At 44.6% G+C, this 16,359-nt stretch overlaps 1 protein-coding gene and 1 non-coding gene across 4 annotated transcripts in view; both read left to right on the top strand.

Annotated features, from left to right (window-relative positions):
• Positions 1-15,451, top strand: part of LOC137313246 (zinc finger protein 585A-like) — a 16,996-nt gene extending 1,545 nt beyond the window's left edge. The window contains exons 2-3 of one of the 3 annotated variants that reach the window (XM_067979382.1): positions 3,338-6,056; positions 14,834-15,451. In XM_067979382.1, the coding sequence (XP_067835483.1) occupies positions 3,687-5,426 (1,740 nt within the window). In that variant the 5' untranslated portion in view covers positions 3,338-3,686 and the 3' untranslated portion in view covers positions 5,427-6,056; positions 14,834-15,451. Of the gene's footprint in view, positions 1-3,337; positions 8,644-14,833 lie in introns of all 3 variants that reach the window. The other 2 variants (XM_067979381.1, XM_067979380.1) reach the window with 2 other exon arrangements.
• Positions 13,740-13,813, top strand: trnat-agu (transfer RNA threonine (anticodon AGU)). Its single transcript has one exon. It is a non-coding gene; the product is annotated as a tRNA-Thr (tRNA).
• Positions 15,452-16,359: the final 908 nt, after the last annotated feature.

Below are 16,359 nucleotides of genomic sequence, written 5' to 3'. Positions count from 1 at the left end.
GGGACATTCTGGGGTCACTGCGGGATCACCGGGGGCACTCTGTCGGCCACCTGCCGCCATTTTGTCCAAGATGGTGGCTGCGTTGCCCGCCATTTTGTCCAAGATTGCGTCTCGCCGGCCGCTATTTTCTTTAATTTATTATATAAATAATTCAATTGTTTAAAATGTAATGTTAATAATTCAATAGTTTAATTCAATATAAAAATAATCAATTGCTTAATTTATTACATAAAGAAGCCAATTGTTTAATGTATTATATCAATAATTATTTAATTTAATGTACAATTAGTTCAACTATTTAATTATATAAATAATTCAATAGTTTATATTATATAAATAATTCAATGCATTAATTCATTATATAAATAATTTAACAGCTTAATTTATTATATAATAATTCGTGTCTAATTTATTATAGCAGAAATCCAATAGTTTAATTTATAATGAATTGTTTTATTTATTGTATAAATAATTCAATTGCTCAATTCATTATATAAATAATTCAAGTATTTAATTTATTATAAAAATAATACAATAGCTTAATTCATTTCATGAATAATACAAGTGTTAAATTTATTATATAAAGAAACAATTCTTTAATTTATTATATAAATAATTGAATTGATTATTTGATTATCTAAATAATTCAAATGTTTAATTTATGATATCAATAATTCAAAAGCTCAAATCATTAGAAAAATAATACAAGTGTTAAATTTATTATATAAAGAAACAATTAGAATCATAGAAGTTTACAACATGGAAACAGGCCCTTCGGCCCAACATGTCCATGTCGCCCAGTTTATACCACTAAGCTAGTCCCAATTGCCTGCACTTGGCCCATATCCCTCGATACCCATCTTCCCCATGTAACTGTCCAAATGCTTTTTAAAAGACAAAATTGTACCCGCCTCTACTACTGCCTCTGGCAGCTCGTTCCAGACACTCACCACCCTTTGAGTGAAAAAATTGCCCCTCTGGACCCTTTTGTATCTCTCCCCTCTCACCTTAAATCTATGCCCCCTCGTTATAGACTCCCCGACCTTTGGGAAAAGATTTTGACTATCTACCTTATCTATGCCCCTCATTATTTTATAGACTTCTATAAGATCACCCCTAAACCTCCTACTCTCCAGGGAAAAAAGTCTCAGTCCATCCAAACTCTCCCTATAAGTCAAACCATCAAGTCCCGGTAGCATCCTAGTAAATCTTTTCAGCACTCTTTCTCGTTTAATAATATCCTTTCTATAATAGGGTGACCAGAACTGTACACAGTATTCCAAGTGTGGCCTTACTAATGTCTTGTACAACTTCAACAAGACATCCCAACTCCTGTATTCAATGTTCTGACCAATGAAACCAAGCATGCTGAATGCCTTCTTCACCACCCTATCCACCTGTGACTCCACTTTCAAGGAGCTATGAACCTGTACTCCGAGATCTCTTTGTTCTTTCACTCTCCCCAACGCCCTACCATTAACGGAGTAGGTCCTGGCCCGATTTGATCTACCAAAATGCATCACCTCACATTTATCTAAATTAAACTCCATCTGCCATTCATCGGCCCACTGGCCCAATTTATCAAGATCCCGCTGCAATCCGAGAGAACCTTCTTCACTGTTCACAATGCCACCAATCTTGTGTCATCTGCAAACTTACTAACCATGCCTCCTAAATTCTCATCCAAATCATTAATATAAATAACAAATAACAGCGGACCCAGCACCGATCCCTGAGGCACACCGCTGGTCACAGGCCTCCAGTTTGAAAAACAACCCTCTACAACAATTTTGTATCCAATTTATTATGTAAATAATTCAAGTGTTTCATTCATTATATAAATAATTCAACTAAATATTGAATTCTTTATATAATAAATTAAACAAAGGAATATTTATATAATGAATTAAACTATTGAATTATTTTTATGATACAATAAATAAACACTAATTGTTCATGTAACAAATTAAACAATTGATTATTTAATGAATTGAACTGTTCAATAATTTATGAAATGAATTGAACGATTGAATTATTTATATTATAAACTAAACACTTGAATTATCTGCTTCCAAAGACTTTGTTTTTCGGCCTGATATTAAGATCATCAATGGCGGCTGCATCACCCAGCATGCAGCGCGGTTCAGATTGTGCCCTATCCGAATCAGTGGAGCCCAGCGCGCAGGCGCAGTAGTGACTCATTATCGGTCAGTGTGTCCTGAGCATGCGCGGCCAGTCGAGGCTGCGGGAGGAGCGCGTTCGGTGCAGGTCAGAGGATCGGAGCAAGAGGCTCAATAAACCCCGGGGCCCGGGTCCGGGCTCAGGCCCAGGCTCAGGCTTTACAAACCCCGAGTGCGGCCCCAGACCCGAATATAAAACAGTGAACATTATCCCCCCCTCACTACCCGCCGGGAAATGAAGGGGAAATGGGGATCGGTCAGGGAGCGTCTGTAAATGAAGGGAAATGGTGATCGGTCGGGGAGCGTCTGTAAATGAAGGAGAAATGGTGATCGGTCAGGGAGCGTCTGTAAATGAAGGGGAAATGGGGATCGGTCAGGGAGCGTCTGTAAATGAAGGGGAAATGGTGATCGGTCAGGGAGAGTCTGTAAATGAAGGAGAAATGGCGATCGGTCGGGGAGTGTCTGTAAATGAAGGAGAAATGGTGATCTCTATACCTTTCGTCATCCAGGGAGCTCGAGCTTTGGATGTTGTTCCTTTCCTCCTCGTGGGAATCTGTCCACTCTGCACCCAAACCCACTCCTCCTTGAAGGCCTCCCACTGTTCAATTACTGTTCTGCCTGCCAATTTTTGATACCAATCCACCTGGACAAGATCCCTTTTTAACTCATTGGAATTCGCCCTCCTCCAGTTAAGAATTTTCACATTTGACTGTCCCCTGTCCTTTTCCATTACTGTTCTAAACCTAATGAGATTATGATCACTGCTGCCCCACTGAAACATGCTCCACCTGCCCCACTTCATTCTCCACACCGAGCCCACTGCTGTTCTCACACTCACTCTCTCACACTCACTCTCTCACACTCACTCTCTCACACTCACTCTCTCACACTCACTCTCTCACACTCACTCTCTCACACTCACTCTCTCACACTCACTCTCACATTCCTCTCTCACCCTTTCACTTATGGTTTCGGGCCACTGAAAGATGCTGCGATGGGTTTGGATTTCAGCACAGGGAGGAGGGAGAGTGTGTGGGACGGGGATTTACAGCTTTGAGGAATGAGAGAGGAAATAATGTTCCATAGAAAGTAAAGTTATCTGATCTGAATTTCTATCCTGTAATTACAGTGATAACTTTTATAAACTACTTTTACAGGGGAGGATTTGCAGAGGGAAACTCAAACCAAAGATCACGTCAAGATCTGACAGAGTCACTCGATTCATCAGGACCTGAATATCATCGGCCTTTAAATGTGGAAGGAGAAACATTTGTCTGTTCTGTCTGTGGGAGAAGATTTCAAACATCAGTGTGAGTGGAAAAGCACCGAGACACACACTGAGTGAGAGTGTTCCAGTGCACTGACTGTGGAAAGAGCTTTAACCAGTTACACAGCCAGAAAAAACATCGCACCGTTCACAGCGGGGAGAAACCGTACACGTGTTCTGTGGGTGGACGAGGCTTCAACTGATCGTCCAACCTGGAGAGACACAAGGACACCCGGACCATGGAGAAACCGTGGAAATGTGGGGACTGTGGGAAGGGATTCAATTACCCTTCAGAGCTGGATACTCATCGACGCCGTCACACTGGGGAGAGGCCGTTCACCTGCTCCGTGTGTGGGAAGGGATTCATTCGGTCATCCAGCCTCCAGACACACCAGCGAGTTCACTCTGATGAGAGACCTTTTAAATGTTCTGACTGTGAGATGAGGTTCAAAAGCAAAATTAATCTGCTGATACACCAACGCACTCACACGGGGGAGAGGCCGTTCACCTGCTCCGTGTGTGGGAAGGGATTCGCTATTTCATCCAGCCTCCAGACACACCAGCGAGTTCACACTGGGGAGAGACCTTTTAAATGTTCTGACTGTGAGAAAAGGTTTAAATGCAAAAGGAATCTGCTGACACACCAATGTACCCACACTGGGGAGAGGCCGTTCTCCTGCTCCGTGTGTGGGAAGGGATTCACTCAGTCATCCCTCCTCCTGACACACCAGCGAGTTCACACTGGGGAGAGGCCGTTCACCTGCTCCATGTGTGGGAAGGGATTCACTCAGTCATCCCTCCTCCTGACACACCAGCGAGTTCACACTGGGGAGAGGCCGTTCACCTGCTCCGTGTGTGGGAAGAGATTCACTCGGTCATCCAGCCTCCAGACACACCAGCGAGTTCATTCTGATGAGAGATCTTTTAAATGTTCTGACTGTGAGAAGAGGTTTAAAAGCAAAAGTAATCTGCTGATACACCAACGCACTCACACTGTGGAGAGGCCGTTCATCTGCTCTGTGTGTGGGAAGGGATTCACTCGGTCATCTGAGCTTCTGACACACCAGCGAGTGCACACTGGGGAGAGGCCTTTTCAATGTTCTGACTGTGAGAAGAGGTTTAAAAGCAAAATTGAACTGCTGAAACACCAACGCACTCACACTGGGGAGAGACCGTTCATCTGCTCTGTGTGTGGGAAGGGATTCACTCGGTCATCTCACCTCCTGACACACCAGCGAGTTCACACTGGGGAGAGGCCGTTCACCTGCTCAGTGTGTGGGAAGAGATTCACACTGTCATCCACCCTCCTTACACACCAGCAAGTTCACTCCGATGAGAGACCTTTTAAATGTTATGACTGTGGGAAGAGGTATAAAAGCAAATGTAATCTGCTGACACACCAATGCACCCACACTGGGGAGAGGCCGTTCACCTGCACCTTGTGTGGGATGAGATTCACTCGGTCATCCATCCTGCTGAGACACCAGCGAGTTCACTCCGATGAGAGACCTTTTAAATGTTCTGACTGTGAGAAGAGGTTTAAAAGCAAATTTAATCTGCTGACACACCAACGCACTCACACTGGGGAGAGGCCGTTCTCCTGCTCTGTGTATGGGAAGGGATTCGCTGGGTCATCCACCCTGCTGAAACACCAGCGAGTTCGCACTGGGGAGAGGCCGTTCACCTGCTCCGTGTGTGGGAAGAGATTCACTCGGCCATCCAACCTGCTGAGACACCAGCGAGTTCACTCCGATGAGAGACCTTTTAAATGTTCTGACTGTGAGAAGAGCTATAAAAGCAAATTTAATCTGCTGACACACCAACGCACCCACACTGGGGAGGGGCCGTTCACCTGCTCAGTGTGTGGGAAGGGATTCACTTGGTCATCCTCCCTGCTGAAACACCAGCGAGTTCACACTGAGAGACCTTCAAATGATCTGACTGTGGGAAGAGATTTAAAATCAGAAACGAACTGCTGAGACATCGACGCACTCACACTGGGGAGAGACTTTTCACCTGCTCCGTGTGTGGGAAGAGATTCACTCGATCATCTCACCTTCTGAAACATTAACTTGTTGACACTATTGAGTGACCTTTTAATGCAGTGACTGTGAGAAGAGCTTTAAAAGCAGAAATGAACTGCTGACATCAACGCATGCCCATTGGTTGAGAGACTGTTCACCTGCTCCGTGTGTGGGAAGGGATTCACTCAGTCATCACACGTGCTGAGACACCAGCGAGTTCACGAAATGAGCAGGTCCAACGAGCCGGTCTGTAACACAGGCCAATGACTCAGTGCAGCTCGTGACCCAGTCACTGGGCTCCGTTATAGCCTCTCCTGTCAGTAACACACAAAGAGAAATTGTAAATCTGAAACAGAAAGAGATAATGTATAACACTTCATATCAACCACCAGTTTTTCCCTCTTTCCGGCTTTTAAAACAATCTGTTTCACAGTTTGTCAAACCCGAAACAGCCTCTGGGATTTGCTGATTGAGAATTTCAGTGGAAATTGGGACCGTCATTAAGTATCGGAACAAATATCCCCGCTGAGGTTTCAGGATTGTTACTGGTTTATTTATATCAGTGAGTGACCAATTTTAAACCAGGTGAGGGTCTAAACCTAAGGTAAGAGCCTGGGATAGACAAGAGATTCTTCAATGTATCAAGTTAAATTACACTGATTCCACCAACACTGGACATCACATCCCTCAAACATTGTTACCTGTTACTGTATAAAACTGGTGAGGGTGGAAATGGGAAATAACTGCAAAAAACTTCATTGTATCAAAGTTAATTCTGATCATTATTATTGTACAAACATTCTACAGCCGGTCCCTTAAAAAGGACCCAATATCAAACCAGTCCCCAGTCCTTGGGCCTGTGCCTATGTTGTGATTTGCACCCGCTTCTGACTGACTTGGTATCAGACGCACTCCCGTCAACAGTAAACGGATGGAGCCGGATCCATAAGAGAAAAATGAGGACCGAGCTCCGCGGTTCTCCCAGAGTGCGGGAGGCGGAGTAACAGCAGCAGACAGAGAGATCTCTCTAAACCAGCCGCTGCCGCCGGAGAGAAGCGAGTCCCGTTCCGAGCCGTGTCTGTCAGGCGCCCGCTGACCCTCTCTTCACTGAAGGGGACCGATTCAGCACCAACTCACACACCCACCATTGGATCATTGAATCACCTTCAACACCTGAATTACATCACCACTTAATCCTCCATACACGAGGAAATACAAACCTTGTCCACGCAACCTGTCCTCATAATTTAACCATTTTAGCCCCGGTATCATTCTGGTCTTTCTGCGCTGCACCTCCTGCAAGGCCAATATATCCTTCCTGAGGTCTGGTGCCCAGGACTGAATGCCGTACTCTAAATGTGGCCTTAGCAGAGTTTATAGAATTCTAACATAACTTCCACCCTTTTGAATTCCAGTTCCCTTGAGATAAAGGCCGACATTCCATTAGCCATTTAAATTATTTTTTGCACCTGTCTGCCAACTCTTCCTGATTTCCCAAAGTATCTCTGCTCACCCACAGTTCCTGGCTTCTCACCATTTTGAAAATACTCTGATTTATCTTGCTTAGGGCAAAAGTGGATGGTCTCACACTTCCCCAGATTGAAACTTTGAACAGTCTGGGGCTCTTTTGTATCGAAAAGAGAAGGCTGAGGGTGACCTGATACAGGACTTTAAGATTATGCAAGGGTTTGATCGGTCAGATGTAGATAAGGTGTTTGTACTTTTGGGAGTGGGGACGTCAGAACTTCGGGCCATGAATATAATAGTCATCAATAAATCCAATCTGGCATTCAAGAGAAACATATTTATCCAGAGAGGCGTTAGAATGTGCAGCTCACTCCCACAAGGAGTAGTTAAGACGAATCGCATGGATGCATTTACGGTGAAGTGAGATGAACACATGGAGGAGAAAGGAATATTCGGGTTTGCTCATAGGGTTAGATGAAGAGGGGTTGGAGGAGGCTCGTCTGCAGCATAAACACCGGTATAGTCTAGTTGGGCCGAATTGCCTGTTTCTGTGATGTACATTCGATGTAATTCTATGTAAGTTCCATCTGACACAGTTTTACCAACTCACTGAATCTATCAATTTCCCTTTATAACTTTATGCTCCCATCTACACTACTCACTGTGTCACCTAACTTGGTGTCGTCAACAAACCTGGATATACCGCTCTCTATTCCTTTATCTGCCTCATTGATACAGATCCCTGGGGGACACCACTCATCAAATCCTGTCAATTTGAGTACATACCCATTAACCCTACTCTCTGTCTCCTACCTCCAAACCAACTCCCTCCCCATGTCAATGGGTTGCTATAAATTCCACATGTTCTCATTTATGTTAACACTCTCTGATGTTAAACCTTAACGAATGCCTCTGGAAGTCAATATACACATAGCCCCCATAGACACTCCATCATTTACCACGTTAGTTACATCTTCAAAAAGGTCAACTAGTTTCGTTGGACTTGACTTACACTTTACAAATCCATGCTGGCTCTCTCTGATCAATTCATGTTTATCCAAGTGCTCAGCACGGTGTGAGGACAACACAGTGTGCTGAGAGTTCGGTACGTGTGGGAGTTTGGTGAAGTGGGGGAAGGAGGTGCTGCTTTGCCTTGCTTTTCCTGCAGAGCGGTAGTGGACCTGAGAGCGGTGAGCGGCGGGAGAGAGCGAGACCAGAGCGGGGATAAAAACAGCGCGGAGAGAGCGAGAGTCCAGTCGGTGAGCGGCGGTAAAGAGCGAGACCAGAGCGGGGATAAAAACAGCGCGGAGAGAGCGAGAGTCCAGTCGGTGAGCGGCGGTAAAGAGCGAGACCAGAGCGGGGATAAAAACAGCGCGGAGAGAGCGAGAGTTCAGTCGGTGAGCGGCGGGAGAGAGCGAGACCAGAGCGGAGATATAAACAGCGCGGAGAGAGCGAGAGTCCAGTCGGTGAGCGGCGGGAGAGAGCGAGACCAGAGCGGAGATATAAACAGCGCGGAGAGAGCGAGAGTTCAGTCGGTGAGCGGCGGGAGAAAGCGAGACCAGAGCGGGGATATAAACAGCGCGGAGAGAGCGAGACCAGAGCTTACTCTGAGAGCGAGACTCAGACCAACGGCAGTTCGGGGTGACGTCACCAGTCAGAAAGTGACGCGGCACAGGGGAGGCAGCTGATTGGTGAGTAGGTTCAGGTGAGTATTTCTACCATTTTACTGTAAGTAAAGTAATAAGAAAGGGAAGATCTGCAGGTTTTATAGCAGATAGTGTTTTTTTTTTAGTGAACCTAGGTCCCTAGTATAGTTAACATTTTCTAATTTCAACGTAATTTAAAAGGGGTAACTAAGCTAAGGCAAGTCATGGCAGCAGACCTCGCACCCGTGATATGCTCCTCCTGCAAGATGTGGGAAGTCATGGACACTACCAGTGTCCCTGCTGACCATGTGTGCGGGAAGTGTGTCCACCTGCAGCTACTGACCGATCGTATCTCGGAGCTGGAGCTGCGGGTGGACTCACTGTGGAGCATCCGCGATGCAGAGAAACTCGTGGATAGCACATTTAGCGAGTTGGTCACACCGCAGGTAAAAGGTATACAGGCAGGAAGTGAATGGGTGACCACCAGGAAGAGTAAGAGATGCAGGCAGGTAGTGCAGGGGTCCCCTGTGGCCATCCCCCTCTCAAACAGATATGCCACTTTGGATGCTGTTGGGGATGACTTATCAGGGGAAGGCAGCAGCAGCCAACTTCCTGGCACCACGGGTAGCTCTGCTGCACAGGCTGGGAGGAAAAAGAGTGGCAGAGCTATAGTGATAGGGGACTCAATTGTAAGGGGAATAGACAGGCGTTTCTGCGGCCGCAACCGAGACTCCAGGATGGTGTGTTGCCTCCCTGGTGCAAGGATCAAGGATGTCTCGGAGCGGCTACAGAACATTTTGGAGGGGGAGGGCGAACAGCCAGCTGTCGTGGTGCACATAGGCACCAACGATATAGGTAAAAAAGGGGATGAGGTCCTAAAAGCAGAATATAGGGAGTTAGGAGGTAAATTAAAAAATAGGACCTCAAAGGTAGTAATCTCAGGATTGCTGCCAGTGCCACGTGCTAGTCAGAGTAGAAATAGGAGGATATTTCAAATGAATACGTGGCTAGAGGAATGGTGCAAGGGGGAGGGATTCAAATTCCTGGGACACTGGAAACGGTTCTGGGGGAGGTGGGACCAGTACAAACCGGACGGTCTGCACCTGGGCAGGGCCGGGACCGCTGTCCTAGGAGGAGTGTTTGCTAGTGCTGTTGGGGAGGGTTTAAACTAAAGTGGCAGGGGGTTGGGAACCTGAGCAGGGAGAGAGAGGAAAGCGTAACAGGAAGGGACAGAAGGTATGGAGTAATAGGTAAAGTGTTAAAAAAGGAAAAAGCAGGAACTAAGCGTCACAAAACAGATTTGAAAGTTCTTTATCTGAATGCACGTAGCATTCGTAATAAAATGGACGAGTTAACGGCACAAATAACTACGTATGGGTATGATCTTGTGGCCATTACAGAAACATGGCTGCAGGGTGACAACGACTGGGAATTAAATATGCCAGGGTATTTAACAATCAGGAAGGACAGGCAGGAAGGAAGGGGAGGTGGGGTGGCTATGTTAATAAAGGAAGGAATCACTGTAATACAGAGAAATGATATTGGGACAAAGCATCAAGATAATGAAACAGTTTGGGTGGAGATAAGGAATAATAAGGGAAAAAAACATTAGTGGGCGTAGTATATAGGCCTCCTAATAGTTGCAACTCTGCTGGAAGAAGTATTAATCAGGAAATAGTCGGGGCATGTAATAAGGGAACAGCCATAATTATGGGGGATTTTAATTATCATATTAACTGGACAAATCAAATTGGGCAGAGCAGCCTTGAGGACGAGTTCATTGAGTGCATCAGGGATGGATTTCTTGAGCAGTATGTAACTGATCCTACAAGGGGGCAGGCAACCTTGGACCTGGTCCTGTGTAATGAGTCAGGATTAATTAATAATGTCCTAGTTAAGGATCCCTTTGGAACGAGCGACCACAACATGGTTGAATTCCATATCCAATTAGAGGGTGAGAAGGTTGATTCTCAAACAAGCGTACTGAGCTTGAATAAAGGAGACTATGATGGTATGAGAGCGGAATTGATTAAAGTGGACTGGGAAAATAGATTAAAGGGTAAGACTGTACATGAGCAGTGGTGTTCATTTAGGGAGTTATTTTACAACTTTCAAAATAAATATATTCCACTGAGGAAAAAAGGGTGTAAAAGAAATGACAGCCATCCGTGGCTAAGTAAAGAAATCAAGGATAGTATCTGACTAAAAACAAGGACATATAAGGTAGCCAAACTTAGTGGGAGGATAGAAGATTGGGAATTCTTCAAAAGACAGCAAAAAGTAACTAAAGGATTGATTAAGAAAGGGAAGTTAGATTATGAAAAGAAATTAGCAAAAAATATAAAAACAGATAGCAAGAGTTTCTATAGTTATATAAAAAGAAAAAGGGTGGCTAAGGCAAACATAGGTCCCTTAGAGGATGAGACCGGGAAATTAATGGTGGGAAACATGGAGATGGCAAAAATGCTGAACAAATATTTTGTTTCAGTCTTTACAGTAGAGGACACCAAGAATATCCCAACACTGGACAAACAGGGGACTCTCGGGGGGGAGGAGCTAAATACGATTAAAATCACTCAGGAGATGGTACTCAGTAAAATAATGGGACTCAAGGCGGATAAATCCCCTGGACCTGATGGCTTCCATCCGAGGGTCTTGAGGGAAGTGGCAGTAGGGATTGTGGATGCTTTGGTGATAGTTTTCCAAAATTCCCTGGACTCAGGAGAGGTCCCGGCAGATTGGAAAACTGCTAATGTAACACCGTTATTTAAAAAGGGTAGTAGGCAGAAGGCTGGAAATTATAGGCCAGTTAGCTTAACATCTGTGGTGGGTAAAATTTTGGAGTCTATTATTAAGGAGACAGTAACGGAACATTTAGATGAGCATAATTTAATAGGACAAAGTCAGCATGGCTTTATGAAGGGGAAGTCATGTCTGACAAATTTGCTTGAGTTCTTCGAGGATATAACGTATAGGGTGGATAAAGGGGAACCAGTGGACATAGTGTATTTAGACTTCCAGAAGGCATTCGACAAGGTGCCACATAAAAGATTATTACTTAAGATAAAAAATCACGGGATTGGGGGTAATATTCTGGCATGGGTGGAGGATTGGTTATCGAACAGGAAGCAGAGAGTTGGGATAAATGGTTCATTTTCGGACTGGCAACCAGTAACCAGTGGTGTTCCACAGGGGTCGGTGCTGGGTCCCCAACTCTTTACAATCTATATTAACGATTTGGAGGAGGGGACCGAGTGCAACATATCAAAATTTGCAGATGATACAAAGATGGGAGGGAAAGTAGAGAGTGAGGAGGACATAAAAAACCTGCAAGGGGATATAGACAGGCTGGGTGAGTGGGCGGAGATTTGGCAGTTGCAATATAATATTGGAAAATGTGAGGTTATGCACTTTGGCAGGAAAAATCAGAGAGCAAGTTATTTTCTTAATGGCGAGAGACTGGAAAGTACTGCAGTACAAAGGGATCTGGGGGTCCTAGTGCAAGAAAATCAAAAAGTTGGTATGCAGGTGCAGCAGGTGATCAAGAAAGCCAACGGAATGTTGGCTTTTATTGCTCGGGGGATAGAATATAAAAACAGGGAGGTATTGCTGCAGTTATATAAGGTATTGGTGAGACCGCACCTGGAATACTGCATACAGTTTTGGTCTCCATACTTAAGAAAAGACATACTTGCTCTCGAGGCAGTACAAAGAAGGTTCACTCGGTTAATCCCGGGGATGAGGGGGCGGACATATGAGGAGAGGTTGAGTAGATTGGGACTCTACTCATTGGAGTTCAGAAGAATGAGAGGCGATCTTATTGAAACATAAGATTGTGAAGGGTCTTGATCGGGTGGATGCAGTAAGGATGTTCCCAAAGATGGGTGAAACTAGAACTAGGGGGCATAATCTTAGAATAAGGGGCTGCTCTTTCAAAACTGAGATGAGGAGAAACTTCTTCACTCAGAGGGTGGTAGGTCTGTGGAATTTGCTGCCCCAGGAAGCTGTGGAAGCTACATCATTAGATAAATTTAAAACAGAAATAGACAGTTTCCTAGAAGTAAAGGGAATTAGGGGTTACGGGGAGCGGGCAGGAAATTGGACATGAAGCTGAGTTCGGATCGGTCAGTGCCCTGTGGGTGGCGGAGAGGGCCCAGGGGCTATGTGGCCGGGTCCTACTCCGACTTCTTGTGTTCTTTAGATTTGTGGTTGGGATCAGATCAGCCATGATCTTATTGAATGGCGGAGCAGGCTCGAGGGGCCGATTGGCCTACTCCTGCTCCAATTTCTTATGTTCTTATGTTCTCAGTCATTCTTTCCCTAATAACAGATTCTGGTAACTTCCCCACAACAGACGTCAGACGAATCGGTCTATAATTTCCTGTTTTATCTCTCCTACCCTTCCTAATTAATGGAATGACATTGGCAATTTTTCAATCCATGAAATTATTCCTGAATCAAGAGAGTTTTGAACGATCATGACTAAAGCATGTACAATTTCCTCACCTATTCCCCTTAGTCCCCTGGGATGGTAAACATCAGGTCCTGGAGATTTGTTTATCTTTAGTCTAATTGTTTTCTCCAATACCATTATTTTACTTACACTGATTTATTTTCAGTTTTCCTCGTATCTGGTTTATTATCCTCATGCTTTTCTGTGTGTATCAGCAAGTCTGCCATTTCCTGAATTTCAATTATAATATCACTTCCATCTGTCTTTAAGGGGCCCACATTACTCTTAGTCACCCTTTTTTCTCATAATATACGTGTAAAGACCTTGAAAGTTGTCCTTAATTTCACTCACAAGTTTTTCCCGTTTTCCCTCTTTGCACCTTTTATGTTTTTTTCGTTTCAGCACCACAATAAACAACACTTCACTGTGAAATTTGCTTAATTAGTTCTTCAGTGTCAGAGCGAGAATTGTCCATCCCTAATTTATTTAAAGTAACAAACACAAGCACAAATATTCATTCGTGTATCAAAGCACTGATGGACACAGAAAGATAAACACAGCTTGAAACGCAGTCAGTATCGGGATTCACAGGGAAACGGGCAAGTGAAAGAGACAAAGATCAAACAGTCTGAACCCACAACAGAATGTGACGTGTAGCTGATAGATATTAATGAGAGGAGGTGGGAAACAGTACCATGAATTGGTACCGTGGCTTAGTTGGTTAAAGCACCTGTCTAGTAAACAGGAGATCCTGGGTTCAACTCCCAGCGGTGCCTTTGTGTAATTCGTGGTGTTTAGTGAATTTGAGAAGCACACAGTGCTGTGTTTTGTTCAGGATCCAACACGGAACTGATCAGGAGGTCTCTTCAAAAATGCCTTTTCATTATGCAGACAGCCCTCTCATAGAATGTGTCCGTGATACGTTCTTGTTTCTGGGCTCGTTGAGGTCGGGGTATAATTCTTGATTCGATGTTTCATACCCTGGAGAAGCCCTTATTTAGACCTGGACTTTTGATCCTTGATCTGCGGTTCAAACTTTTGCAACGAGGGAAAAGGAGTCCCCAAATCACTCCACCTGAATCTCACGCGGTCTCGGAAGAAATTCAGTTCAAACAATCAGGACTTTAAAGGCACCTCAATGACCTGCACTTTCATTGAATGAGCTTTGCTTCCAATTGCATTCGACCTTGAAACCGCTCTGGTCTTTCATCTCACTGAAGCAGAGTGTGGCCGCTCTGTATCTGTGAGCATGTCGGTGACGAGGTTAGTTCTGATATTGGTCGCTTTCAATTTTTAAGATCTCGCCAAGCTGAGGGAAAAGAAACCGCGAATCGAATTGTCCCTGTAAGTGATGAATTGAAGGGATTGGTGCTCCAAGCAGATCTGGAAAATGCGCAGTGCGGTCACTCAGGAATTCCAAATCCACCCTCTCGCCACTCGGCGATCATATTAACTGAGCTTTGCTCTGGTCCAGTGTCACCGCGCTGAAATCGAGTATTTCTCCGGCTGGTTTCCCTTAACTTCACAGTTGTTGGTTTAAGAGTGAAGACCGGCTCGTTGGATTTTCACTCCTGCAAGTTTCAACCATTCATTTTGCAAAAGTGAACTGATAGTAGACAGCTGTTATATTGGTCACTGTAGTCTCAACGTTTAGCTCATGGAATTACACATTTAGCATAGGGCTTTTCCGCTTGTCTCGGTGGTGCAAAAGTTTGATGATTCGAGTCCTTATTATATTTTTCCTCAGGATTCATCGCCTCAAAGTTCCAGGGTTTCAATGTGTGTTTTGTCTGCAGGAAAATGTACCGTGATCATTGCCGGCTGAGCAGGGCTGATATTCCACCATTTACCCTGCGGTCGGAAATCAGGAACATGAATCATACAAAGGAACGGAACATTGGCTTCACGGAAATCACAATTCATCTTGACAGACAAGCCCCTGAAAGGCCCGAAGGGAGGTCACACTCGCAGTAGGAGAGCTGGTTTACTGTGACAGAGAGATTTCTGCAGTGAGTGAGACCAGACTGTTTCTATTTTCAGAGAATAAATGTCACACCCTTTATTTTGGAAAAGCAAAACGGTGGGGATTTTTATCACAGCCCGATGCCTTTCGTGTCGTATCAGATGTTCCCTGTTGCGTTACTTTCATCTTCATCGGAGAACCGGTTCGGGCGTTCCTGTGATAAACGGCGACAATTGCCGGTTAATGTTAAATTTAACAACGGCTGCACTGAGTTTTTAATCCCACTCTTAAGATGCAGTCTGTAAAATGATGAAATTTGATCACATGCAAAGCACAAAAATCTTATTAAAGTTTTGACTGTCTCTCGGTAACCACGTCAGCATCTCCTTCAGTCTGAAATAGAAAGTTATTGGTTGATTAATGGTGATTAAAACAGTCATTCAACTACGAACAGGGTTTAATTAGCTTCATGTAATTATTTATTAAGTTCATAACTCTTGTTAAAGTTAATTCTCTGACTGGGAATGGAACCACGCGGTGATGGGAGCACTGAATTTTAACCACCAGTCCATCGGGGAGCTCCCAGGATTGAGCACCGGACACTATGGAACTGATGAGATTTATTTTTCTTTCACTCTTCCGTGATTCATTCAGCTCTGTGTTTATTCTCAGGCCTCTTATCTCTCCCTTCTTTTCAGTTTCTGACTACGGATATTCCTCTGGTCAAATATGAATAATATAGAATATCTCACAGCCCCGCTATATTTGCTCCTTCTCTGTACAGTTCTGTACAAAATCAAACTGTCGGCAGATACCGACAGTGTCTCTCCCTCACTCCCCACAGGAGCAGCAGGAGATGACACTTTAAACTGCCAGTTGCTTCAAACGATGCCCGATAGACCTGCGTTGCTTTGGAGTTTTCCCAGCAGCTGCATTGATTCGATGCGTGAATTTTGGAAATGGAAACATGTCCATCAGCAGCTTGTGGGAGTATTTTCCCTCACTTTCCATTCCATGTCCATGCCTACTTGCACTTGGTGCTGTCATTGCCTGAACATCACCTTCTGTCCCGATAGTAGTTCGAACAGAAAATGCCATTTTGTGCGAGCAGCTTGTCTGACACGAAAATGACCTGAATTACAAAGGGGCGAGTGGGAAAGGCCGCGTTGGTCTGCTTGTTCACAGCAAAGAATTTTCAGCGTTTCCTTGTGGTCCAGTGTTTAGGATTCGGAGCTTTCATCACCACGGCAACGGTTCGATTGGTGTCTGTCTCAACATCTGCATATTATCCACTCTACCATAAGTGGACTGGACTCAAATTGCTGATGTTTCACTGTGAGGGTGAAGAGACATAAATGT

Source organism: Heptranchias perlo, unplaced genomic scaffold, assembly GCF_035084215.1.
Source record: "Heptranchias perlo isolate sHepPer1 unplaced genomic scaffold, sHepPer1.hap1 HAP1_SCAFFOLD_445, whole genome shotgun sequence".
NCBI classification, from domain to species: domain Eukaryota; kingdom Metazoa; phylum Chordata; class Chondrichthyes; order Hexanchiformes; family Hexanchidae; genus Heptranchias; species Heptranchias perlo.
This window is presented reverse-complemented; position numbering and strand designations above follow the sequence as displayed.